We start from the raw sequence: 27159 nt of genomic DNA, 5'->3' as shown, positions 1-27159 counted from the left end.
ACATCATGACCCCCGGGGGTAGGGCCGGGCCACAATAGGGAATCCAAGTTTTACATTGAAATATATATGGAAAAATCTTCTTTTCAAGATCCATTGGGCCAGAAAAGCTGAAACTTTGGGGTAGTGTAGATTCTAAATTGTCAAAATCATGACCCCTTGCGTAGGGCGTGGTCACAATTTGTATTACAAAGGGGGGATCTGTTAAAGAACAGCATGGCCAAAGTTTCTCAGGTGAGCGATGTGGCCCATGGGCCTCTTGTTTTCGTGTAACAGGGGGCCGGTTTGGAGAGGTTAAAATTACTGTATTGTATTTGAACTGATTTCTCTTGATATTAATTCTATAGGAAATGATTCACAAAATTTAAAAAATAAAATAAAAGATTATCTTAAAATGTTTTTAAATGCATATATTGTTTTTAGGGTTTCCTAGTCAGCGTGGACCTTTGTGTTTTAACTGCCAACAAAGCACCAACCCAGAACTTTGTCGCTATGTCAAAGTTTGCGAGTCTGACCAGGTACATGTTTCTAAAGTTCTGTACGATTATTTAACTTATCCTGAGAGACAAGTCAATCAAACCTCTCCAAACTCTCTCACCTTGTAGGAAAATTATAATTTAATGGGCGTCACTTAATATGTTTTCATTGCGGATTTTTATCAACACGTCATATTAAACAATCTCTCAGCTTAAATTAATTTTTAGACATTATGTTTATGAATATATGTTGCATAAAGGTTTGTCATCTGCACGAAGAAGAGGAGTTTGGAGACAAGTTCTATGTGTCGTCATGTTTACTCCAGAATGTAAGTTGATCTATAAGGTTGATTGATTTTGTATTGTTTAACGTCCCTCTCGAGAGTTTTTCCACTCATATGGAGACGCCACCACTTGCTGATGCAGAGATACAAATTTTGTCTTATACTCGGCACTGAGGGCCATTGAGCAGTGAGAGATCTTTTCCGTGCTAGCAAGCACCTACTGCGACAGGGACCTCGTTTATACAGTCTCATCCGAAGGACCGGTCTCCACGTTCCACAATATGGGATTGGAGCCCACGACGTAGGATCAATACGCGCGTTTCGAGATTGTAACTCTCCTGTGATAGAGGCACAAAAAGTATCTATTTCAGCATGGAGGTGGGACAGGTTGTTTCTGTATACAAACGTGCATGAATAAATGGACGATATTTATGGCTTTTAGAATTTTTTTATTTTATTAAATGTTATAGAAAGATATAGATGTTAAGCAGTGAGGCATTTGATGATTTTATCAAGCTCAACTACTCATATTTACAAATATGCTTTCAATTAAAGGGTACTTGAAAACGAAAGAAACGTCGTAGTCTCTATAAAAAGTAACCGCTTTTTTTATTATTGTACAAATATTTTCTAAACAATAAGTGTTTTTTTAAAGTTATAATAAGAAAAAGAATTAATATATCATTTAGATTGCCGACGTGTAATGATCAGATGTATGTGTATCGTATTTACTAGAGGTCCATACCTCTTCCCTAGTCTGAAAAGTCTCATATCCACTGATATTTTCTTCTTTGTTACGATTTCTTTGCTTTAATAATGATGTCGTTACATTAATTCGGTTATTCTCTAGTTGTCGAGTGCATCCTGGCAATCATGAAGTGTTGATAAACTAGTATATCAATGATGCTGCATGCATTGTATCCAATATATAAATATCTGTCCCACCTGTCTGTTTACGCAGCAACGAAACTCTCCTCCTCAACGAAAGAGCGCACCAAGGGAGATAATTTCGAAACTTGCGTATTCCTTACTTCGCGACTCTAGAGCAGACGGTCTGTCCACTGCGCCACGTCGGCGACAGAATGTAGGTTGAAATATATACTATGAATTTAATATTAAATATCAATCAGCTCCATGGTTCTTTTACCAATATATTTACAATTTTATCAAAAAAATTTAAGGTCAGCAATTTCATAATTGAAAAGCACACATTCAGTTTTTATAGTTCGAGATCAGATATATGGAGATAGCAAATAGTATTCAAGCTCAAAAGTAAATTAAACAATATAAATTTGGAGCAGAGCAAACACGGACCTCAAAAACAGAGATAAGAGATCAGGTGCAATGAAGAATACACTTTTTGTCTGTTGCTGCAGTTACCGGTAATGTACAATGTGTTTAGAGGGATCCTTCAGAAATCTAAGAGATCTGATGAAAAAAAAGTAAAAAAGAAAGTGTTCAAGTTAATTACAGTGAATCAAAGCTTTCACTAAAGTAAATCATAGTTTTTAGAAAATTTTGTGGTATGTTTTGAAAATCTTCTTCTCAAGAACCACTGTGCCAGGAAAGATGAAACTTATGGGGAAACATCCTCAGGTAGTGTAGATTAATTTTTTTTTTCAAATAATGACCCCCGGGGGTAGGGCGGGGCCACAATGGCCGACCAAAGTTTTACATAGAAACATATTGGAAAAGTCTTTAAAAATCTTCTTCTCAAGAATTACAAAGCCATGATTGATCACATTTATATGGAAGCATCCTCAGGTAGTGTAGATTCAATTTTGTTCAAATCATGACCGCCGAGGGTAGGGCGGGGCCAAAATGGCCAACCAAAGTTTAACATAGAAATATATAGGAAATTCTTTAAAAATCTTCTTCTCAAGAATACAGCAAAGCCATAATTGATCATATTTATATGGAAGCATCCTCAGATAGTGTAGATTTAAGTTTGTTTTAATCATGACCCCCGGGGGTAGGGCTGGGCCACAATTGCAGACCAAAGTTTTACATAGAAATATATAGGAAAATTCTTTAAAAATCTTCTTCTCAAGAATAGCAAAGCCATAATTGATCATATTTATATGGAAACATCAGGTTGTGTAGATTCATGTTTGTTCAAATCATGACCGCCAGGGGTAGGGCGGAGCAAAAATGGCTGATCAAAGTTTTACGTAGACATATATAAAAAAAATTCTTTAAAAATCATCTTCTAAAGAATAGCAAAGCCATGATTGGTGATGGGACTACTTTTGGATTTAAACTTTTCAATAATAAACCAATTTCTACTTTTTCCTAGCCACAGTGCTCAGGTGAGCGATGTGGACCATGGGCCTCTTGTTTATTATGTAATATATTTTATTTTGTAAACATCCTACAAGTAATCTGATATCAAAATGAAATATTCTTGTATATTTTCACATTTTCTTTTTAAAAGGAATACAACATTGATATGTAATTAATGATATGTCACGGCTCCAAATCTTCAAAAAAGTTTTAGAGTAAAGTTTCCAATTAAATCAAATTATCTACTAAAGTTTACTATATAGTCAATTTTTGTAAGGGAGAAAATTAATGTTAATCAAAAATACAATTTTGCATAACCATTTACTTCTAAAGTAAGGAAAATTAAGACAATGTTTATAAATGTGTCTTATTTAAGCTAATTATGGATAGAAATATAAACATTTTTTTATTTCCTTCTCATTTCGTATTCTTAACCATTTCTTGGCATGAATTTTCAAATCATTTAAATATATGTAAATGACAAGAAAAAAATACATAAAGTAGTTATGTTAATTATGCATTTTCTTGTTCATTTAAAATATACACATAAGTTAATTTTACATTTGAGTTAATATTTGATAGATTTTCAAAATTTTTATACTTTTGAGTTAAACTTGATATTGAAAACTCAGTTTACTTTGTGATAAATGTGAACGAAGACGGCTTACAAAATTAAACAATCTACATGTTTGCAGCATGTCCTGCTGGCAAATATGGCAGAACCTGTATGTCTAACTGTGGACATTGTATAAATAGAACATGTGATAGTGAGAGTGGCGCATGCCCAAACGGATGTACTGCAGGATGGACAGGAAGCAACTGTATCCAACGTAAGACTTCTTATTCACTACCCATCAAATAAGGAACAAGTACAATCATTCTTCCTTTTTTACTTTTCAAATGTTACTACCATCTTGATTTAGAATCATATTCATTGTATACAGAATATTTGGTTGTTTAAATGTCATCGTCATCTTAAAACTTTAGCCTATCTGTTGTTGAAATTCAATAACGAACAAAATTATGTAGGGAGTACGTTGACAAACGTTTGAGGACGAATTTAAAGGTAAGTTTTTCAACGTCTGCTTAACATACGCCTCAGTGTTTAGACTTCGCTGCTTAAATTAACAATGAAACAGTCATCCCTATGGAAAACTGAAAAAGTGTGCAGACATTATGCTCAAAGCAGCTTGGAAACACTATCTTGATATTTATACAGACTGAGTATATGAAATTTGTTTGTTATTGCGTAAGGACAAGCAGGTGCTTTTTTTCTTGATTCTTATCCCGTCGGAACACATCTGGGAGGGACATAGTAAAACAATTGTGGATTAATTTATTTGTGGTTGAGTTAATTCTATACTAAACGGAAGTGACGTGATTTGCATCGGGATCCATGTATAATGCTGCTTTGATTTATAGATATGCTTTTTGCGGCGCCCTTGTTCTTTTAAGCTCTGATTTAATAATAATCTTCCCGACATCTTACTTGCTTGGTACATAAAGAAGGGCAGGCAATTATTAAAATCACTGCTTTGGAATCTTTGTGCCCCCCCCCCCCCTAATATGTATTAATTTTAATATTTTCTAACTCTTAATATTTTTTTTATTCCAATGCCTAATTATCTACAATCTTATAACAATGTAATGAAATAATAATTAAATTTTTTGAGTAATGACTGAATACTAACTTACCATTCCACAGCAAAGGATTCTTATATAAAAAATATTCTATCTTGAAATAAAGTTGTGTATGTTTTGTCTTTTTTCATCAAAATATAACTAATAGATAGTACATGTATTATCTTTCTTCATCAAAATATAATCAATAGATAATCCATAATAACTCTACTTCAAATTGAAATAATGTCATTTTTCTTTTAAGAGTGTTCAGCAGGAACATTCGGAGACAAATGCAGTCTATTATGTGGTCATTGCAGTGACGGTGGGGCCTGTGATATTGTCAACGGTAAATGTCCGAATGGTTGCTCTGTCGGATGGACGGGTGTTTTCTGCAAACAAGGTATGCTCTAAAAAACCTTATTTTGACCGATGGGTAGTGGATGCTCAATCCTCCATGGCACCTGATCTCATTTCTTATCTTATAGGGACCCGTGCTTGCCCCGCTCCAAAATTTGTATTGTTTAATGGAATGTTGAACTTAAATACTGTTCGTTATCTCCCTATATTTCATGAATTATTGTTTATTGACAAATCATGAGTAATGCGTCACAATATAAAATATGTATCTCTTCACCTGAACCCTTATCAGCAAACGTTTGCTTACATTGCGGTATGCGATTTCTGAAATTGCTAATCAGTACGACAAACAATTGTCAAAAATTAAAATGACTCATTGTCAATTTATGTTTGTAGTTCCTATCTATTTGAATTGAATTGTTCTTTTCCCTGCATGAAGCTTTAAATCTGCATATTTTTTTAATGTAAGGATTCGTTCATTTTTTGCTTTTTTGCTCTTTACCTGTTTTTAAACCCTTGTAATCATTTTTTTTTCATTATATTTGTTGGGGCACACTCAAAACAAATATGTGTATATTCTTTTACTACGGTAGTTGTAAAAACGAAGTTTGTCAAAATTTGGATATCAAACTCTTAGTTCTATAATGGAATGTGATTTAAAGTGAAAATTAAAATTTTATACAGTATAAACCTGCTGAGAAAAATGAATTGTTCTCATTGAATGAAACTTTTAAATCAAAGATGCTAATTTTTTTTCAAAAGAATGTGCTTCCGGTAAATTTGGAATGAGATGTGGGAGTGACTGTGGACATTGTAAAGACGGAATGACGTGTGATTCTATAAACGGGACTTGTCCTCATGGATGTGCACCTGGATGGTCTGGGGCTACATGCAGTTCACGTACGAATTTCAAAATCAATAATTAAATAATAAAGGGATTTTTAATTTCAATATTACTAGTAGATGTTTTTAATACATGAGACGAATTATGAACAAAGCTATGTATATTGGAGAAAGCAACATTGTGATAATGCCATGTTTTTTTGGCAGCATGTCCTCAGGGAACTTTCGGAGATTCCTGCAGTCAAACCTGTAGACAATGCAAAATTGGGTCAACCTGTGACACAGTTACTGGATTATGTTCTAGTGGCTGTTCTGAGAACTGGACTGGGAAGTTCTGTAATGAGTGTACGTAAGTTGATACAGTTAATAAGTTATTAAGTTGTATGCATAATTATCTCTTTGAAACGGATTTGGAGGGGATTAAGTTGCGCGTTTGTGTGTGTGTGTGTGTGTTTGTGTGTGTGTGTGTGTGTGTGTGTGTGTGTGTGTGTGTGTGTGTGGTGTGTGTGTGTGTGTGTGTGTGTGTGTTTTAGTTTCCTCTAGTGAGAAACGGAAGTGATATAATTTACATGAGAATTAATTTTGATTTCTGCCTTTTTTTAAAGATCTATTCTCTCTTTGCGAAGATATGATTTGCTTTGCGGCGCGCTTGTTTGTTTATACTTTGTAGTTGGTTTTTGTTTGATTGATTGAATTATGTCCTAGTCCTTTTGTTATAACTCAAACTCCCACTTCGAAATTTTGTTCGATAGAAATTGCGCAGCTACCTTCAAAATAAGATGTCTAAAACTGGCTTCTGTAAAAATGTTCAAGAAACTGAATTTTTACTTACTTATTATTTTTTTTTACATTTCTTTTAAATAAGGAACATCAATGTCAATATACTGAAATTTCAATGAGATCATTTTCATCTTTATTGTTTTGAAGCCTTTGCAATGGACTGCCTAGATATTATCAACACTGGAAACAAAAGAACGGGTATTTACCAAATCCATCCGTGGAACAACTCGACATATAAAGAAGTACTATGTGATATGGACACAATGGGAGGAGGGTGGACCGTATGTATTTTTTTTTTTTACTTTTTTAAGATTTTTACAGTAGACCTAGTCTGTGATATCGTAATATTAAAATGAGTACTAGTCATTTTAACGTGTTTGAAACATACCTCTACCTTAATCGCATTGGGAAAATATATAGAGTGAGAAGTATTAATAGTTTCACTAAATAACGTGTTAGAGCTTAAAAAGATGTATGCTAGTAGATGTTTTCTCTTGTTGACAGCAATATGATCTATTCATTTTTTTACTGACAGACTCTATCGCAGTCTAATACTATATGTGGATCTTGGTGTGCATTTATGAACTATCATGCTATTTTTTTTTTTTGGCTTGAAATACTGTATATGCTAGTAGCATATAAATAGCTGACCACTCTTAGATTTAGGTACATCTTTAAAGAAGCTAAGAGCAGGGAACACATGCCTTCCTTTTTTATATTCATGAAATAGTTCAAAGTTCAAAATGTACGATAAAGTTTATTCGACCTTGCACGGAAAAAGGAAACGTTTCTGTTCTTTGCAGGTTTTTCAAAAGCGGATTGATGGATCTGTTTCTTTTGCAAGGAACTAGACAGAATATCAGAATGGGTTTGGGAACGTGTCTACTGAGTATTGGTTAGGTAAAATTCAGATTCGATTCTCTCACAATATCTCCTTTTTCTAATGATCTCTTTTTTTCTTTTATATTTTCCTAAACCTTTTTTTCAGGAAATGTTGCAATACACGAACTAACTCGCAATTCATCCTCTCTTTATGTTAAAATACAAAACACAAATGGACACCGGTACTTCCGATATTACTCGGACTTCCGAATTAGTGGTGCTGACGATGACTTTAAATTACACCTGGGATCATATTCCAATGGAACAGCAAGTAAAAAGATACCAAGACGCTCTCTATATTTTGTATATAAATCTTTTCGTGTCATGGGAGTCTTAGGATATCAGAAGCAAAAAATGTTAGCAATATAAAGTTAAAACTTTTAATCTGCAACATGGAAACTGTCTCTGAGCCAAATCTACATGTTATACTTTCAAATAAACTGCCATTCATTTTGTGTGAAAATAACAGTTTTCCAACTAATGGTCAAATAAATGTTCATCATGTATTTTGAAATTAGTTGCCGAAAGTACCCTGGTAACCGACGCCCTAACAATACGTACTGTTCTAATAGTTTAATTTGTACTCCTTTTCTTTCCTTCTTGCTTTGGTTCTGTTAATAATTACATATCATTTTTTATCTTTAAAATATATTGATAAAGCAGTATTAGATATGTTTGTTTTGAAAACTTCGCCACAGAAACTTTTACTCTTCGTTATAATGAAAAATATATATGAAGCAATGTATACTAAATTTTACTGTATGATATTATCAAGGTTAAGAAATGATATCAGGTTTAAGTATAAGATGAAAACGATTCGTTCACTTTACTACATTGATTATTTTCCTGAATACATATCTACGTTGATAAAAATATAAAAATTAGACATAACATGTGATTCGCACGAATTTATATTTTTACTTTTATAATTTACCTTATTTAACAATTTCAATAACCTTTTCAACATCCTTTACAATAAAATGATGCACTGGTTTTTCTACCTTCATTTTCAATCTTTTACCTCTTTCCTGATTGCAGGGGAAAGTTTGAGAGCAAGTAACAATGATAAAACGTTCAAGACCCCGGATCACGCCTCGTCCTCGATGGCGTGCTTTGGCTACACTGAGGGGGGTTGGTGGTTCGGATATTGCCATTCGGCCTATCTAAATGGAGTTTATGGATCCAGTAAATGGATCAATCCCTGGTCAAGTGAAATACGATCTGGACCTGAATTCCGATCATCCCAAATGATGACAAGAAGACATAAGTAGTTCAATGTATATAATACAGAAAATAAATTATTCTGTTATGTTATTTTTACAATATTTGTTGAACGGGTCTAGAGTAAAAGTGAAAAATGTTTTCATGTTTTTTTATAAACTTGGCTTAATTTATGAATTAAACTTAAGTGATCCCATTGAAATGAAATCCGCTCTAAGTCGGGGATCATCATGGACTGTCTTACTAAGTAAATACTGTATGTTTCTACTCGTGTGGTCTTTCAAAAAATTGTATCAATCTGTGACAAAACGGCTCTTATTTCAGGCAAATCCAACAGAAAATTATCATAACTGCACTTACTTTGATGCAGATATTTTAGGACTAAATAATTTGAAGGTAAATTATACAGTTGGATGTATTGAAAACAGAAAGTAAAACACTTGTATGTCCTTCATTAATATTATGTTTTTCATACATTCTCCTCCATGGTACCTGATCCCACCTTTAATAGTTTAGAGGTCCGTGTTTGTTATGCTTCTGATTTGTTTTGCTTGACTGTATATTGGACTTTTCAGTTGTTGGTTATCTTGGTTATTTCCATGTATTTCGTCGCTTTGGACACATGATTTTCTCAAACAAATTTGCAATTGTACGGTTGAGTATTTTTTCTAAAACTGAACGTTTTCGTCTAGTCTATTCATTACATGTATATGACTGGTAAATTAATATTTCGTCTGTTCTTTATTCTGTTGCCGAAGATGAGCAGCTTGTAGTGATTTTAAAAAGTCATGTTAAAATTTTGTTTATAATTAAAGCAACAACACATTATTTCCAGTAAAAATTTTAAAAAGATATGTTGATTTCTCTGAACGATTTGGACTCAGTCTACAAAATTGAAGTACACCTTCTCTTGCCTATCGATCCTCGGCGAAAGAAGGACCGGTTTGGTCCTTATTGTGCCCTTAAATTTCATTTTCTTAAAAAATTTTGAAATTGCTGCAATATGAGTTGAGTAGATGAATATGATAAATCATTAAAGAACATACAATATAGGAAGACCATTTAGGACATATAACAACATCATTGATTTTATACATCTCTGAAATTCATGTAAAAAAGCATTACAATCTCCAGTTGGAAAATAGTGTCTACAGCAGTAGCAGTAGCCTACTTCATCACAATTATCATTTGGAAGGTCATATCGAAAAAGGATTGGTTTGGTTTTATTGCAAAATTTTTCAATAATTCAGAAAGGATGATTTTTTATTTTAACATCAGTTCAATATTTTAGAAAACAACAAGGCCAGATTTGAATAAAAAACCATACCTTGTTCTGCCATTACACTGTTGACGGAGTGCCCCATCTATTCAAACCAATGACCTCAAATAGTGCTTGTGCTATAATTGACTGACAAAAATGATAAGAAACGTATAAAAGATAAACGACCTGTTGGCCATGAGGTGAATGTACGAATTTTAAACTTTGGAGGACCACGACGATGGACCATCTCTTCAAAGGTGCTGAATACATTTACATGTATATTCATTAATCATTAAATTTTATTAATTTTATAATGACACATTTACTTTCTTTTTAACTTATATGAATTATATATGTAACTATTTCGGACTAACATATGTCCTATACTTAAATCTGAAGATTCTCTGGAAATGCGTCTTAGAATATACATGTAGTAATATATATTTTAGGTGAATTAAACTCTCTTTGTGTATAATGACCAATTTTTTTCGTTTTTCATTGGAAATTGCTGTAAACTTTATAAGTAGCGATTAGAGATATTCTTTTGTATCTGAAAATAATTAACATATTATGAATAATAAATATAACATAAATAATTACAGAACATAACCTTTTTCGTTTAATTTTCAGCGTCAATCGTCCTTATTTACATTTACATTCAGTGGTGTACCGCAGGTAACACATATTTCACATCTTACATTACATTACAATATCACAAGTTTTTATCCAGAAATTGTTTGATCGCGACTTGCTGAATGACTTATTCTTGAAAGACACCTTTCGGGCAATTTTTAATTTAAAAACAAAAATTGAAATGAAATGTGAAAGAATGGGGAAAACCTTATATTGCAGTCAGCATAAACCTATTTTATAATTTATAAGTAATAGTCATAGAATTAATATGCAATACCACCCTCTCAGAAACACCAGAATTTCAGTTAAAATCCATGTGCAAATGTACGTGTTCAGTCTCACAATCGCTCAACTATGACACCCCAATTCCGACATCAGAGCCTATTATTTTGTAATACAAAAGGATATAGGCTACATGAATCTTTACTTTTTGCAAATAATTGCAACATATGTCATTTGTATTATTTCATTTATTGAGGTCAGTCATATACATGTATTATTTCCACGCCATGTTTTGGTTAATCACACTTCCCTTTATATTTCTACTTCAAAGAAAATTACAATTCAATATTTTCGGTTTCAACCTTTTGTTGAAATCAATACTAACAAAACCAATCGCTTGAATATCCAAATAGACCACATTTCATTTTACACTGTCATTGCGTCAAAGGTATAGAAATGATAAGAGACTACAAGATATTTTATGTCAATGTATCTAATTTTTGTCGTTTTGTCTTTTAATAAACGTATATATTTAACCTTCTTGAAATGTATATAAACTTTATTTTCAAAATAGATATAAGGAATTTGAAATTTTTTTATATATGTATTTATATAAGTATTCTCATGACAAAAGATAGGATATTCCCCTTTTTTTTAAAGTGTATGTCTTTTTTTTTAAATATAATAAGGATAAATAACTGTATATAATTCGTAATAAGGTTTTACTTTTAGAATCCTTACACTGTTTGTCCTGTACGGATACTGTATCACCCATCCACTGTCATCTCATCAGAAAATGTCCTGCTGGTGACGTAAGCATTTAAAATGACTGTTTGTTACTTTTCCTTGTGATAAAATTAGAAAAATTAAATCCTTTTCTGTTTACACCCAAATTGAAGTCTGTGATAGCAACATTATTTAGACCTAGCTGAAAACGGTACATTGAGATAGGATTTAAACTATACAGATATTGCAACCTATTATTTTTCGCCTGTTTATGAATCATCTTTGAAGATGTATTGGTAGATTGTTGTTTGTTAAGTTTTCCAAGTTTTAAACTTTCAACGAACCAACTCGGAATGGATAGATTTTCTTTTGGACTTACACTGTATAATTTTAAAATTCTCCACTGAATATAATGATGAAGAACCAAACTAATTCTTTAAGTTAAAATGATATCGATCACAACATTTTTTTGATGAACTACTTTTCAAGCAATTATTGTGGTTCATGGCTGTTTCTAATTAAAAGGTATGCTACATAGAACAATTTAGGACAATCAATGGAGAACAGCTTTACAATATGGGATGCTACACAGAACGGGTGAGTGCATTAATTTCTTAAAATATTTTGAACGTAGAATTTAAGGATTAACATAATTTATTTCACAATGAAGAGACCAAATAATTATAGAAATTTATTACAGCAAATTGATGTAAACATTTAAAAAACAATAATTATCACAGATAATTCAATTTATGCCGCTATGAGAAATTTGGTAAATTCTACACCGCCGGATATTTACGGATTTTTTTAGCCAATCAAAACCATTGTTTTCATTGCGCCATTTTCTTGTAGCTTGTATAGTGCGGTGGAAAATTAAAAACACATCTAGATATTTACAGATATTCGAGACACATAAGCTTTGTAATTGTTTAAATTTCTTGTGCTAGGAACACTTAAGAAACTATATTAACGGATATTCAAGACAAGTACGCTTTAGATGTGTTTAATTTTCTTGTGTTTATGTAAACCGCATCGGCCATTTGCTTAAAGCATGGCAGGGATGGATCCCTATTCTCATTCTGTAGAAATGCACATCTGTCTCCCGGGACATTCTTACATACACAGACTCATGGAGTTTATGAACTTTTATCCAGATTTGAAGAACCTGAAGTTAGATTCTGAAAATTACTAAATATCTGTGTGCTCTAAAGGCGGGCTAAGTACATGAGGCCTTCGACATATGATGAGTAGAATTCCCGGAACTCCCGAGATCTATTTCTTAGAAATAGGCGGCAATAACATTGGTTATTTACCCAATGAGAAGATTGTTACATATATTATCTCCTTTTCCAAGTACCTGATTCATGGTCTTGACTCAAAGCGAGTAATAACTGGTCAGCTGCTTAGGAGAGACCCATCTGTGAATGGGTCGGGTTACAACGACTCTGTTTTCGAAATTAACCGCCTCCTTATACAAAAGACTCAGTCACAGGAGATAATTTTTTTTGGGGGAGACACAGAGGGTTTTGGCAAAACCTGTCACATTTAGCAAGGGACGGCGTTCACCTCAACAACCCCCCTCTGAAGCATTTGAAGCCCGAGGATCCCCCTTCGCCCATGTATAAGTATTGGAAAAGTATCAAGAATGCAGTGATTGTGCATTCCGGTCAATTAAGGCCAGTATTACGTTTATGGTTACAACAACAAAACCATGAATTGTTTGTATGTATTTACATAATTAGAGCAGCCTAATAATCCTGAATTCTTATGTCATTTTGTATTAGCTGCAAACTATTATAAATACAGGCTAAATGGTGCAAGAAAATTTTATGTCATATAATTGTTTTTGATATACAGTAAAATTTGTCTAATCCGGACTCTGAGTACTCCGGACTTTTGTCCATTCCGTCTTTAAATTTTAGTCCCTTACACTTCTTTAACAAATTCATTTAAAGAAATTCTGTATAGTCCGGCATACTGTCTATTCTATATTTCGAACGGCCATACTGGTCCCAACTGCTCATAATTAAGGGTAATTATTCCCTCTAATCCGGCCACACCTGAGTTACTTCAAAGCAATTAACACCTTTCGCGGTGGATGTGATAATCCGTGTTTACATTACCTAGTGCATGATTAGTGCCATGAGACGAACTCAGTGAAATGTGGCGGTGACACAGCCCACTTGAAAAATGTATTATATTATTAAATTACAATTAAAAAAATTTTTTTAACTCCTTTTACCACATTATAGCATAAACAAAAAAATATGTATGTACGCGATTTACAAATCAAAATATGAATCGGGATCGAAAATCGAACGCATTACAAAATGGCGCCATAACACTGTGGGGGAAGACGTAATTTTTTACATAAAAATTAAATGTTCAATCTTATAATTAGCATATCGTTTTAAATAATTGTGCATTACTGTTAATACATTGAATGAGGTCTTTGACAAGAAAAACCCAATCCGCTTGATACATACATGTAGTAGGCATATTATGCGTGCCTGTATATTTTGATTGACGTACCATAACATTTCACCCGACTTTCAAAATTTGTGAACAAATAAGAAAATACAGTAAGTCATGTGAGACTATTTTATAATTTCTAGACTCAAAAATATTGATTGACTTCATCATTTAATTTTATTTATAATATGTATATGATAAACAACGAAATTTTCGAAATATTGATATTTTCCTGCATTTTTCCTGCACTCCGGATTCTGTCTAAACCGGCCAAATTTTATGGAACCGGCGGTAGCCGGTTTGGACAAATTATACTGTATATACCTGTTACCACACAATGTTTGCTGCTTATCATGATTTTCTTTTAGTGATGTTCAGTAAAACGTTGATGTACAACTGTTCAGTATAACAGTTTCATCAACTTGAAAATGTTGAATGATGTTCAGTACAGCATCATCTTATAAAATCTTAAATGCTCAGTATAGCATTGCTTATCATGATTTGTCTTTAAGTGATGTTCAGTAGAACATCAAAATATAACAGTTCAGTATAACAGTTTGGTCGACTTCAATAATGTTCAGTACAGCAAATTGATGTAAACATTTACAAAAATGTATAATATTTTGTTGACTATATATAGATTTGCCATGACCATCAAATGAAAGCCAGAAAACGTCAGTTGTCTCATTTGACCGGAAGTGAAAATCCCCAATGTGTACACTGCTGCAAATCTGATGCCTGTAATGTTCAAGGTTGTCGGTCTACAGGTATATTGATAAAAATAGTCATAAAAGTTTTAAAATGAGTTCAAATTGGACGAGACATCTTTTTGCAAATTAAAGTCCAGTTAACAATGGTTTTCTTGGGGTCAAAATTTTCAATGTTACACTCAAATACATGCAATATTGATATAATATAGGTATTAAAGAAAACAAACAACAAACAAAAAATCATCTAAAGAATTATAACGAGATCAATTTGGATTTGTTTTATTTGTTTTAAGGATTTCCTATTCAACGTGGACCTTTGTGTTTTAACTGCAAGCAAAGCACCAACCCAGAGCTTTGTCGTTACGTCAAGGTTTGCGAGTATGATCAGGTACCCATAACTTAATTATATTTTTAATCACATTTAGGGCTCATTTGTAAACAAACAACAGAGGAACTGTTTTCATTGTCCAAACGGAGGCCTTCGTTTACTATTTTTTAATAAATACTTAATCTTAAAAACTCACTGATTTTCTATAGCAGAAATAGACTTAGACAAGATTTTAACCTTAGGAAGAAATGATTTAGTGTTTTAAACTCTTTATTTACTGTATTTCATAATAAACGTAATTGGAAGAATTTGGAATTGATCTTTATGACAATCCAAGCTGAATTGATAAATACAATTCCATTGAGCCTTTGATGAAACTATTTGATTTTTTTCAGATATAGGTATATCTTATCATTTCTTATAAAACTCCTTTTAATTAATACCTCTTTGTAAAAGGTCTGTCATCTCCACGAAGAGGAGGAGTTCGGAGACAAGTTCTATGTGTCATCATGTTTACTCCATAATGTAAGTGGATGTGATAAACACAACTTAAAAATTTGCTCGAAAAAAATGTTTCTTATATATTTTGAATATTTGTCAAATAGATAAATTTTTATAAAATGGGGTTGAAAAAACAAAGTGATAATGTATTTAATTACTGTAGAAGTACTTTTTTTCCGCGTGGTATTAATTTACGCTATGTACGCGGTCACAAAATTTGTCCAAGCGGACTTGATATAATTGTAAGGCATATAAAGATAGTCTAAGAAATCCGCGTAATTTTCTACACGCGGATTAAACAGAAATTGAGATTCCGCGGAATTAAGACCCCGTGAAAAAAGTACGTCTACAGTATATTAGGTCAAGATAAATGGCTATGGCAAAAAGTAATGTAATTTAATTATATAAACATGCTCCTGATGATAAAACTTAAATCAGGAATGCAATGTTCGTCACACTTTCAGATGCCTATTCATTTACTATGATCTTTAACCCACAGATATATACTACTACTTAGGCCCACAAAAATAAATTTATATGTACCAATAATCAGCTGGAATACAAAGGTTCCTTCGGATCCATCCAAAAACCTATCAACACTTACATAAATAATATTTGTGAAAGGATATTGGCACAGTTTCAACTGAATTTTTTTAACCAATTTTAATTATTACAATTCTTACCTAAGGCATTATCTAATGATTAATAAAAATTTAAGCATCATTTGTTGATTAACAAACGACATACAGAACTTAAAGTTCTTCATAAAAAGTTCGTGCCTTGTTTTTGTTTACATATTTTTAACAAAATTAAATTCAGCAAAATTTACTTCTTTATAATTGAAAATATTTGCTCTGAACGAATATATATCAGTTTATTATATACCTATTGTGTATTACTCAATTTTACTGTTGATTTTAAGCAATCACACGACTTTCCGGATCACATCGCTGTGGTATCACGACACTCTGAAACTGATGTCGTAAAAACATGACGTTATTTTTCTATCGCGTAAAAATTCCTTTGTAATTAAGCTTCGTTTTAAAGATAAATTTGATACAATTCATCTCTAAAAGTTTTATTTTGCTATATTTTGCTTATTAGGAGGGGTATTTGATAAATTTATCATTATAACAGTAATTTGATCCAAAGAGCCGTATCACGTCTCGTTGACAGGCGCAGATCATCAGATCAAACTCGACGCTTGGCGTCTTTTTAGATCTGATGATCTGCGCCTGTCAACTTGATGTGATACGACCCTTCGGATCAAGTCACTGTTATAATAATGTACGAGGGACGTTCAATAAATGATGTCATCGGTGCTCGCAAAAAAACAAACAAAAAACTCTTTTCTATGATTTTCTATGATTTAGTCTTTGTGATTAAACTAAAATAGTCTCTTTTCATTAAAAAACATGTCCGTAATGTTTTTATTCAATTTTTAATTGTTTTTAGAACACATTTTTGAGTATGACCCTTATATATATATATATATATATATATATATATATATATATATATATATATATATATATATATATATATATATATATATATATATATATATATATATATATATATAAAGTACAGAACAGCGCGTTAGACTTCTCGGCTATCTAGGCAAGTTTAAAAACTTGCTTTCGATGCCGATGGAATTCTCACAACGCTGCCCTACACTACACGGTCATCGAGAATGGAAGTGATATAAAGTTATTTGGACATAAGTTTTTAGAGGATCGTTACCAATACATGTTGTGAGGAAATTAATTTTAATTTATAAAGCACAAATTACAACAACTCTTAAACTAATATAACTGCCCTAAGTGAAGGAATATTAATATAGAAAGCACAGAGAAATTCACTTTTACAAGGATACTCACTTCCGCCCCAGCCCGGGGTTGAACTCTCGACCTACGGAATCTGTCTCCTAGCAGTACAGAACAGCGCGTTAGACCGCTCGGCTATCTAGGCAAGTTAAAAACTTGCTTTCCATGCCGATGGAATTCTCACAACGCTGCCCTACGCTACACGGTCATTGAGAATGGAAGTGAAATACAGTTATTTGGACATTAGTTTTTAAGAGGATCGTTACCAATACATGTTGTGAGGAAATTAATTTTATTTATAAAGCACAAATTACAACAACTCTTAAACTAATATAACTGCCCTAAGTGAAGGAATATTAATATAGAAAGCACAGAGAAATTCACTTTTACAAGGATACTCACTTCCGCCCCAGCCCGGGGTTGAACTCTCGACCTTCGGAATCTGTCTCCTAGCAGTACAGAACAGCGCGTTAGACCGCTCGGCTATCTAGGAAAGTTAAAAACTTGCTTTCGATGCCGATGGAATTCTCACAACGCTGCCCTACACTACACGGTCATTGAGAATGGAAGTGAAATACAGTGAAGTGAAATATATATATATATATATATATATATATATATATATATATATATATATATATATATATATATATATATATATATATATATATATATACTGGAATATGGCAGATCCTATGATTTCCTGTACATTTTTTTTCTTTCTAAAAGGTGTTTTTTTTTTTCAAATTTGGGAAATGAAACAAGTCAAAGATTGAAAGTTCTGACCAATATAATTGGTGTGACAAAACATTAACTTTCTTTTTACCCAGAGAACTCCGTTTCTACTCTGTCATAAAGAAATTAAATGTAATGAATGCCTCATTCTGGCTCCTTTGTCTCATAAACCTTTCGCTTTTTTGCAAAAAAAAAAGTTTTCTAGACTCTTCAAGAAATTGAAATACTCCCCCAATGCGAATTTGAACAACAGGACCACTAATATTTAACAAAATAGCATATAAAACTGTTTTTGTGCTCTTGCAACTCTTTGCTCTTTTCAGGCCTTTGCTGTTTTGTCAAGTGTATCTCATTGTAAATTTGTTTTGAGGGTTTAAAGGAAAATGGGTTTCAGGATTTGTTTAAATTTCAGACAAGTATGAATAAGTACATTTTTAAAAAAAAACATTTTAAAAATAATTATTTAATTTTTCCTACACGCTGTCGTTTTCACTCATTTTTCAAAGTACTGGGTGACCATTGAGTATTAAACTTTCTTATCATCAAACGTTTCTTTAAAACAGTGTGAACTACCCCCAAAATGATGTCTATCAAATCTGCTATGTGTCTTAAAGTCAATCAAACATAATCAGTGATAATTTCTTGAATTTTTGCAAATATACATGGGATGTTGTATTTTCTTGTCGCAAAGGACAGTACCCATTTTTATGCCCATTATATCATTTTTATTCATTGAAATCCACCTGCTCATGTGTGTATAAAACAGACATTAGTTGCTATAAATTTCACATATTTCAGTTACTGTATACAGGGAAATTTTCGTCCCCGTTTTATTTTCGCCCCTTTCGCCCTAGCCTCATTTGGGCGAATTTAAAACGGGGCCAATTCAAATAATACAGTATAAGTACTTAAATATAACTTTGAGAGGGCGAATTTAAAACGGGGCAAAATTGTCCGCAAGTGTTAAAGGGCGAAAATAAACCTGGATACAGTAATATATATTTGGGATTCTTAAAAAGTTTTTACAGAAGCTTTTATGAAGAGTTTAATTTCACTCTTATTTACCAATTCTCGACTATTCATTTTAAATGCAGAGTCTCGAATAGCCTTTGTTTTCCAGCTTCTTACAATGGAACTATGTGATGAAAAATGGTCACATAAACTGTAATCAACTCATTAAAATTTAATAATTAGAGACAGTCAAGCTTAATGGCATATAACTTCAATACTGTATGCCATTGAGCTGATGACATTATTTATCAAATGTCCCTCGTATATATCTTAACCTATGAAAGCAAAAACATGACACGGACCTTGTTTACATAACAAAGGTTTGGAGCGCTAAATCTGTTTTGTATCTCGACAAATGACGTTCAAAATTTTGATAATCATTAGAAGGACCCTTGTTAAATGTAAGTAAAAAAGGAAAAATGAATTTTAAAATTTTAGTTGAAACCATGTCCATGCCCCTTTAATGTCAAAGTTTTATAGATAATAAACATGTATACAGTATATCATTGTTATTTGCGTACCTATCTAGGAAAGTATAGTTATAGACACACTATAAAATTATTGCTTTTAAAGACCACCTTGACAATTTTACTCTTTACAACTTACTGAACTGTGGCGCAACATACACTTTATGACATGTTTTAGAAATATGACGTTACCATTTCCCCGCAATCACATTATAGCCTAGTACAAATTTTCTAAAGTTTAGCGTAAATTATATCATGACATATAATTTTATAAATAAGAAAACTTTTTTTTATTTAATGAGATTTAAGCTAGTATAAAATAGATTGAATTTGGTAATAAATTGAAGATAAAATGAACCTTTTAAAGTGCGTGAAAATGCGTAATTGCTGGAAACGGTATATGCGTGATTCTGAAAAAAGGACAGGTATATGCGTTAAAATGAGTGACTGCAGGAAAGGCCAGGGGATTAATGATTGCAAAATACACTATCGTACCTTGAGTGTTTACTAAATTTTTGCATCAACTGAAAAAAAAAATGCGATAGTTTTTTCGTTCTTTTGACTGAATATTAATTCAAATAATACAAAATCTTAAAGTCAAACTTGCTTGATTTTTGCTGTGATTTTTTTTTTTTTTTTTGCTTTGTTTTGATTTTGTTTGTTGTTGTTATTGTTTTATCGTCCAATGTGGAAAAAAAATACATCTTTCTTCTTCAAACTGGGTACGTAGTTTTGTTGAACAATTTGGTCGATTTGGACCTTCATTTTGGTTTAAAAAGACAAAATTAAAGAAATACTATGTACCCTGAAGGAAAGTATTTTAAAGTAGACATTCCTTGAAATGTTTTACATTATTACTGGGTCTCAGTCTTAAAGAGACATAATTAAGGTATTCCCTATCTTATATAAACAATTATATTAATAATTTGATAAAAACACTTGTCTTTTTTCCCACAACTTTTAGAGTTGATGAAAACAGTAAAATTGTATATACATCCTCTCTTTTAATTAAAGAATTGCATTAAAATTTTGTCAGTATGGCAGAAAGTATTTTTTAATTCGAGTATTCTCCTTAAAAAGGCCTTTATATCTGTAAGTTTAACAATTATGTGACCTAAACAAAAGATTATATTTGACTAAAAACCATATTTATATTATTCATATATTACCTTTTTAAAAAATACTTTCAGGCATTTTCCATTTTGTGAAAGTATAAGCATATCTTACAAACAGTGATACCTCTACCCCTTTCCAGTTGAGATACGTTACGTCGGACGCAACTGTGTTGCGACGTTAACATTAGTTTCGATGATCTTATCTTGAAAGTTAAATGATATAACTTATAAACTAGTTTATCGATCATATCCTGACCATATTGTGAATTATAACTTTTAGAAAGTGCATATCGATACAGTTTGGTTCAAATATGGGCTATGACTAAAATGAAGACAAAATGACTTATTTTGAATTTCTACATCCTTAACTACCAAACACTTCAAATCATATCTTCATAGTTGGATGGAATAGTGAGAACCTTTATTGTAAAGTCAATTAAGTGGACCACAAGCCAAGAGAATATGAAAGGACTTCTAATTATAAACAAAATTTAAAACGATTTGGACTAATCTTTTGCATGGGTATATAAATGGAATAGCCTGTAAACCATCTTGCTTATACTCTTGATGAACAAAGAGGCCATGAAATTAGAATAAACTGTGTTCTTTAATTTTTATTTATAAGGTGAAATTGTAACTTGATTATTTTTTGCATTATCTAGGAATGTGAAGTAGGCGTGACAGTAACTGATGCTTTTGGAAAAAGGACAATTAATCAGAAATCTTCCATGTGTTGTAATTCTGATTTATGTAATATAGGGCTTGGTAAGTACTTAAGTTTTAAAGAACTATTATTTATGACAACTGAATTGTAATCCCATTTTGATTAAACTCTATCCTTTATATTACAATCTAACACCAAACCTTTGTCTCAAATATTATAATTTTTTTTACATTTTTGTAGCTCTATTTTCTGTCAATAACACGCTTCGATGTTAATGAGTAGATCATGCTCTTATGTAATGAGTCAACATATACAAGTGATAAATGTATTATATGATGGTTATGCAAAAATGATGAAATAGTTGAAATATATGACTTCATAATTTTGATCTAGTGTTTGAATTTTTAAAAAAAAAATGACCTTACTGGATCAGTGATTTGAATTATTATTTATCCGTGATCATTCCAATAGTAATTTCAGTTTTCATTTAATTTAAGTTTTCATGTGACTTGTTCTAAACAAAAGAAAAGACTGTTTTAGAACTCAACTGTACCTATCTTTGCCAACATTGATAACTTTGTAAAATTATTTCTTTGTATTGGAGGTTCAAAACTATGCAATACAAGTACCATTTAATGATTATGTGTAACATTGCATATTCCCAAAGTTTATGAAATGAGATTAAAATATTAATAGGTCTAGACATTTCACAAAATGACAGCAGTGCATGTACATGTATAACATGTAATAATCTAAAAAAAATACATTTTCTTGTGGAAGTATATACATATTACATATGCAACAGACATTTTTTATAATTAATATCAATATCTTTTAATTAATCCTTAAAAGTATACCATTTCCTGAGAATCTACTAAATGTAAATTTTTAGAAAATTGTATACTTTTAAGGATTTATTCCTCTTATTTAGAAATGGAAATACACGCTTTTTTGTATCATTGGAACTCAAAAGATTTGAAATATTGCCAGATAAAAACGTTTGAGAATAGACATCATTCTGAACAAAAAAAAATTGCAGAAAGGGACTTTTTAGATCGTTTTTGCGCAGGATTCCGTAATAAGCAAAATCCAGATTAGACAGTTTTCACTGTATTTAATCCTTTGTTTATGCATCAAATGAAATAATAAATGTGTTCGTTACAGCTTGTCCTGCAGGCAAATATGGTAGGACCTGTATGTCCAGCTGTAGGCATTGTATAAATAGAACTTGTGATAGTGTAAGTGGCGCATGTGTAAACGGGTGCACAGCAGGATGGACAGGAAGCAACTGTGCTCAACGTGAGATTTCTGAACTAATTCTCATGAGACTTTTTTTTCAATTGCTTAAATGTATCATACGCTTATTTTATGTTCTATACAAATAAAACAATGAGAGATGAATATGACAAATTTTAAGCTGATATGTGATACACTGTAATAAATGTCAAAATTAAAAAGTATACCTCCCGTAGTAAGCAAAGTCATATTTTTCTAAATATTTATTTTCAAGGTTATTTTAATTGTCAAAATATATCGCTATAATTACAATTACAATTGTAACACTAAAATATTTATTGCTTTTGATTGTGAGCATAAAATTTCTGCATTAAATTTATTTTCAAGCGTGTGCAGCAGGAATGTTTGGAAGCAAATGTAGCTTTAATTGCGGTCATTGTAATAACGGGGAAACCTGTAATTCTACTGACGGCACTTGTACCCATGGTTGCTCTGCAGGATGGACCGGAAGTTTCTGCAAACAAAGTATGATATATACCATTTACATATGAAAATCAATACGTTCTAAAAATTTTCAGTGAAGGTTTTGAATAATAAGGATAAAATAGTTTATTGATAAAGAAATACTAGTACGTCTTTTCAAGCAGAAATAACTCAAAAATAAAATATATACGATTGTTAATTTAAGCCTTACCTTTTGTTTCGTATTTTCAAACACGGCTTTGGCTTATATATCTTTTTAGAAGAGCACTAAATCATAATTAATTCATGTATGTCCTTTATATTTCTTTCTTGATTTACAATTCAAAATGATATTTTCCAAATTACCAGTTTTTGAGTTCACTTGAGACGAAGGCTCAAGCGAGCTTTTCTGATCAAAATTTGTCCGTCGTCTGTCGTCGTTTCATATTTTCATCTTCTTCTCAAGAACCACTGGGTCAATTTCAACCAAACTTACCAAAGTGTATCCTTGGGTAAAGGGGATTCAAGTTTGTTCAAATGAAGGACCAGGCTCTCTTTCAAGGGGGATAATTGTGAATTAGTGAAAAAATAATGGCATTTTAGAATTATTTTTAAAAAATCTTCTTCACAAGGAACACTGGGCCAGGAAAGATGATACTCATGTAGAATCATTTTCAGGTAGTGTAGATTTAAGTTTGTTCAAATCATGACCCCCGGGGGTAGGCTGGGGTCACAATGGCCGACCCTCAGTAAACTTTTCAATTCTGATCTGATTTTTTGTGTTTTATCTTAGCCGATGTGCTCAGGTGAGCGATGTGATCCTTGGGCCTCTTGTTTAATACTACGTTTATTTTGCTCATTTTACTAAATGTCTAACCGTATTGATTGCTGTTTCCATATAGATTTGTATATCTAAACTCAATAAAAAACAAATTTATATCTATTATAATTATATATGAACAGCCTAGATTTTTTTAACATTAACAATTCGATTCCGAGATTTTATATCATCAGTAACGGTAAAATATTCTAATTTCTACTACATATATATCATTGATCAATAAAGTACATATCTTCTTTCTTTAGATTGCACATCGGGTAAATTTGGAATGAGATGTGGCAGCGACTGTGGACATTGTAGAGACGGGATGACATGTGAGTTTATAAACGGAACCTGTCCCAATGGATGTTCGCCTGGTTGGATTGGGGCAACATGCAGTTCACGTACGAATTTCATTTTGTAACAAGCTTTCTAAAATTTGTGTAAGTTCAATGTTTTAATTCAAGCACAAGTATGCCATTTTTATCATTGCAAAATAAAATGATTTGCAGCATGTCCGCGTGGATATTTTGGAGAATCCTGTGCTAGAAACTGTGGATATTGTAAAAATGGGACCACTTGTGATTCTGTCAATGGCAGATGCCAAAGTGGATGTTCTGAGAAGTGGATAGGACAGTTTTGTAACATGTGTACGTAATTTATTTCAGCATGCTTCTGTATTGTACAAAAATCATGAGCAAGCTAGAATGATATCTAGGTATTTCACTTGTTGCAATTTATGAGGTTACAGAAAGAAGTCTCAAGGCTAATTTCTGTGACACTAATGTCAGGAATCAACAAACAAATGTACATGTACAATGTTGAAAATATATGCAGTTATCATTAATTATTGTATTAAAACATGTTTGGTTTCATTGTTCAACTTACTAAGGATGTCAAAGCTAAAACGGAAAATATTGATATGATTTTCTAATACATATAGCTTTCACTTCTTCAATATATTAAATAGAGGGTTTGTCATTTCCCGACCATACTTTACATCATGGGAAAGAGCGAGTGTTTAGATAATTTTCAGCATTCGTTTATTTTTATCTTTTCATTATAATATTGTTATTTTTCGGAAGCCTCTGTTATGGACTGTCTGGAAATTTTGAAAAAGGGAAACCAGAGAACAGGTATTTACAAGATTTATCCGTGGAACAACTCTACATATAAAGAAGTACTGTGTGATATGGTCACAATGGTCACAATGGGAGGTGGGTGGACGGTATGTAAAACAACGATTTTATTAATTTGTAGATAAATGAATCTACTCAACATGATTATTATTGATAAAACTTGAGGCATACACTTAACTAGGAAAAACCTTACTGTCTCCAATTATCTAAGCTTATTTTCTATTGTTATACTTTGTCTCCGTAAATTTGGTAACTAAGGACAGTGTTTATGTGAAATTGATAGTCGTCTGATGATTAATAGATTCAAACACTATTGCATGAAATAGGCAGATAACGAACGATATTTGTGATGATCAATGTTAATTAGAATTAGCAATGAGGATCCCGAGGCCGCCTCGGGAAATAGTTTCCTCCAGCGGGAAATAGTTTCCTCCAGCGGGGAACCATAAAATTTGATATTTCCCTCGTACACATTCCATAACTGTATTCTAAACCCCGGGTTTAAGCTTTGCTATTCGTGGAAATTTTCAGACTATAAAAGATAATTATTTTTGCCTTCTTAACTTTGCATAGGAAAAATTTTAACAGAATTAAGATTAATTATTACATGTATTTGGACCAGGCAAATAGAAAATAAATTTAAACGGGCGTTATACGTTCAGCTCGATCCAAGTTTGAACCACGTACGTGTATGTTAATCATAATTATACAGATGATTGTCAAAGAATATGGAATTTAAAAGAAAAAAAACTATACTTATAAGAGGATTGCTTGATCTTTTTTTCAAAGAACTGACCATAATATAATTTTGGTTATGTTAATGCTTCAACTGAAAAAAAAACAGTATAAGATAAAGCAAATTAAAAAGATCATTTTTAAAATAAATATTGATCGTACAGGTGATCAAAAATATATAAATGTTAAGAAATATATTTTTCTGTCTAGGTTTTTTCAAAAGGGGATTGATGGATCTGTGTCTTTTAAAAGGAACTGGACAGAATATCAGCAAGGATTTGGAAATGCATCTACTGAATATTGGCTGGGTATAATAATTGTACAATAATTTCAGATTCAGCCCTAACATTATATGAAAAGAGCTCACCTGGGCTTTTCTGATCAAAATTTGTTCATTATCTAAATTCGCCGTTGTATTAGTTAAATAGATTATTCTTAGTGACAAACCATACTACATATTTAGTCTTAGTGTAAATTTCCTTAAAAAATGACAAATAAAAGATCATTATAATATTTATTGCTGTTGCAAAGTTTAAGTCCATGTGCTACATGTAATTTTCTCTTCCATGTTATAAGTTCAAAGCAGTAGAGCTAGACGGTTTCGACCGAAACTTCTGTGGTTTTTTATATAATTGTTTTTAACAATGTTAAATGATTGTTTTGACCAAAGCATGCTTGTTTGTATAACGACACCCATAGACGTCTCATTTTTTAAGGGAGATCGAAATATTTCCAAGACATTTAATTCATTAAAAAATTATTACCGAAATGTCCTCATTAATTTGTGGAAACCTTTTTATAAACAGGATATAATAAAATAACATCCTTAATAGAAAAGAGGATCCCGGACCCATAAAGGAAATGCTCTTAGCTATAGAATGCCTTTTTTTCGTAAAAAAAAGTTTGAAATGGACAACCTGCGATTATTTTTAATAAAGCGTTAGGTATATTCAAATTTAATACTAGGCCAAAAAAAAATCAATAGTTTCTCAGGCACCGCTGCATCAGTTCAAAAACGGCCGCATTGATCAATTTTATTGACATATTGAAAAGGGAAATAACATTTTCTATTTGTCCAAGTTAAAAAAGAAAATTGAGGTATTCCCCTTTTCATAAATGCTAAAATAGAAGTTTTTATTAGAAAAATTATGCATTTCTTCTAAATTTTCAGTATTTTATTATTGATAATTAACTTTTAGATAAATTTTTGGAGTAACATTATGTAAAGTTGAGTACATGTTACAACCAATTTCAGAGAACAAAAATTAAGGATTGGTAGATATTACCATTTTATTTAATAAATGGCTTTTAAAAAGGTGTTAAACCTGCTTTTAAAAAAAACCTACCGCC

General features: G+C 31.9%; 2 protein-coding genes and 1 long non-coding RNA gene across 3 annotated transcripts; all 3 read left to right on the top strand.

The window, feature by feature from the left end:
* The first annotated feature begins 424 nt into the window (after window positions 1-424).
* On the top strand, window positions 425-24567 carry LOC134236877 (scavenger receptor class F member 1-like). The gene is made up of 7 exons (XM_062719034.1): window positions 425-515; window positions 734-802; window positions 21416-21518; window positions 22582-22716; window positions 23041-23178; window positions 24202-24323; window positions 24448-24567. The coding sequence occupies exons 3-7, from the start codon at window positions 21482-21484 to the stop codon at window positions 24565-24567; spliced, it is 552 nt and encodes a 183-aa protein (XP_062575018.1). The 5' UTR covers window positions 425-515; window positions 734-802; window positions 21416-21481.
* LOC134236839 (uncharacterized) lies at window positions 4976-6206 on the top strand. Its single transcript, XR_009985731.1, has 3 exons — window positions 4976-5063; window positions 5783-5920; window positions 6071-6206. It is a non-coding gene; the product is annotated as an uncharacterized LOC134236839 (long non-coding RNA).
* LOC134236810 (uncharacterized) lies at window positions 10642-16593 on the top strand. Its single transcript, XM_062718951.1, has 7 exons — window positions 10642-10682; window positions 11595-11674; window positions 12114-12185; window positions 14701-14827; window positions 15064-15158; window positions 15555-15623; window positions 16522-16593. Exons 3-7 carry the CDS (start codon window positions 12165-12167, stop codon window positions 16591-16593), a joined length of 384 nt encoding a protein of 127 aa, XP_062574935.1. The 5' UTR covers window positions 10642-10682; window positions 11595-11674; window positions 12114-12164.
* Window positions 24568-27159: the final 2592 nt, after the last annotated feature.

Source organism: Saccostrea cucullata, unplaced genomic scaffold, assembly GCF_032062105.1.
Source record: "Saccostrea cucullata isolate Sc308-1 unplaced genomic scaffold, CSIRO_AGI_Scuc_v1 ctg1772, whole genome shotgun sequence".
NCBI lineage: Eukaryota > Metazoa > Mollusca > Bivalvia > Ostreida > Ostreidae > Saccostrea > Saccostrea cuccullata.
The sequence above is the reverse complement of the archived record's forward strand: the minus strand, read 5'-3'. Positions and strand labels throughout refer to the sequence as shown.

Bases quoted from the DNA above. Each gene is read 5' to 3' on its own strand.
- LOC134236810 (XM_062718951.1), top strand. From the start codon at position 12,165: ATGGGATGCTACACAGAACGG. The intron at 12,186-14,700 runs GTGAGTGCATTA...GACTATATATAG, and splicing joins TGGGATGCTACACAGAACGG to ATTTGCCATGACCATCAAAT. The intron at 14,828-15,063 runs GTATATTGATAA...ATTTGTTTTAAG, and splicing joins TCAAGGTTGTCGGTCTACAG to GATTTCCTATTCAACGTGGA.
- LOC134236877 (XM_062719034.1), top strand. From the start codon at position 21,482: ATGTGTTGTAATTCTGATTTATGTAATATAGGGCTTG. The intron at 21,519-22,581 runs GTAAGTACTTAA...TGTTCGTTACAG, and splicing joins TTTATGTAATATAGGGCTTG to CTTGTCCTGCAGGCAAATAT. The intron at 23,179-24,201 runs GTATGATATATA...TTCTTTCTTTAG, and splicing joins CGGAAGTTTCTGCAAACAAA to ATTGCACATCGGGTAAATTT.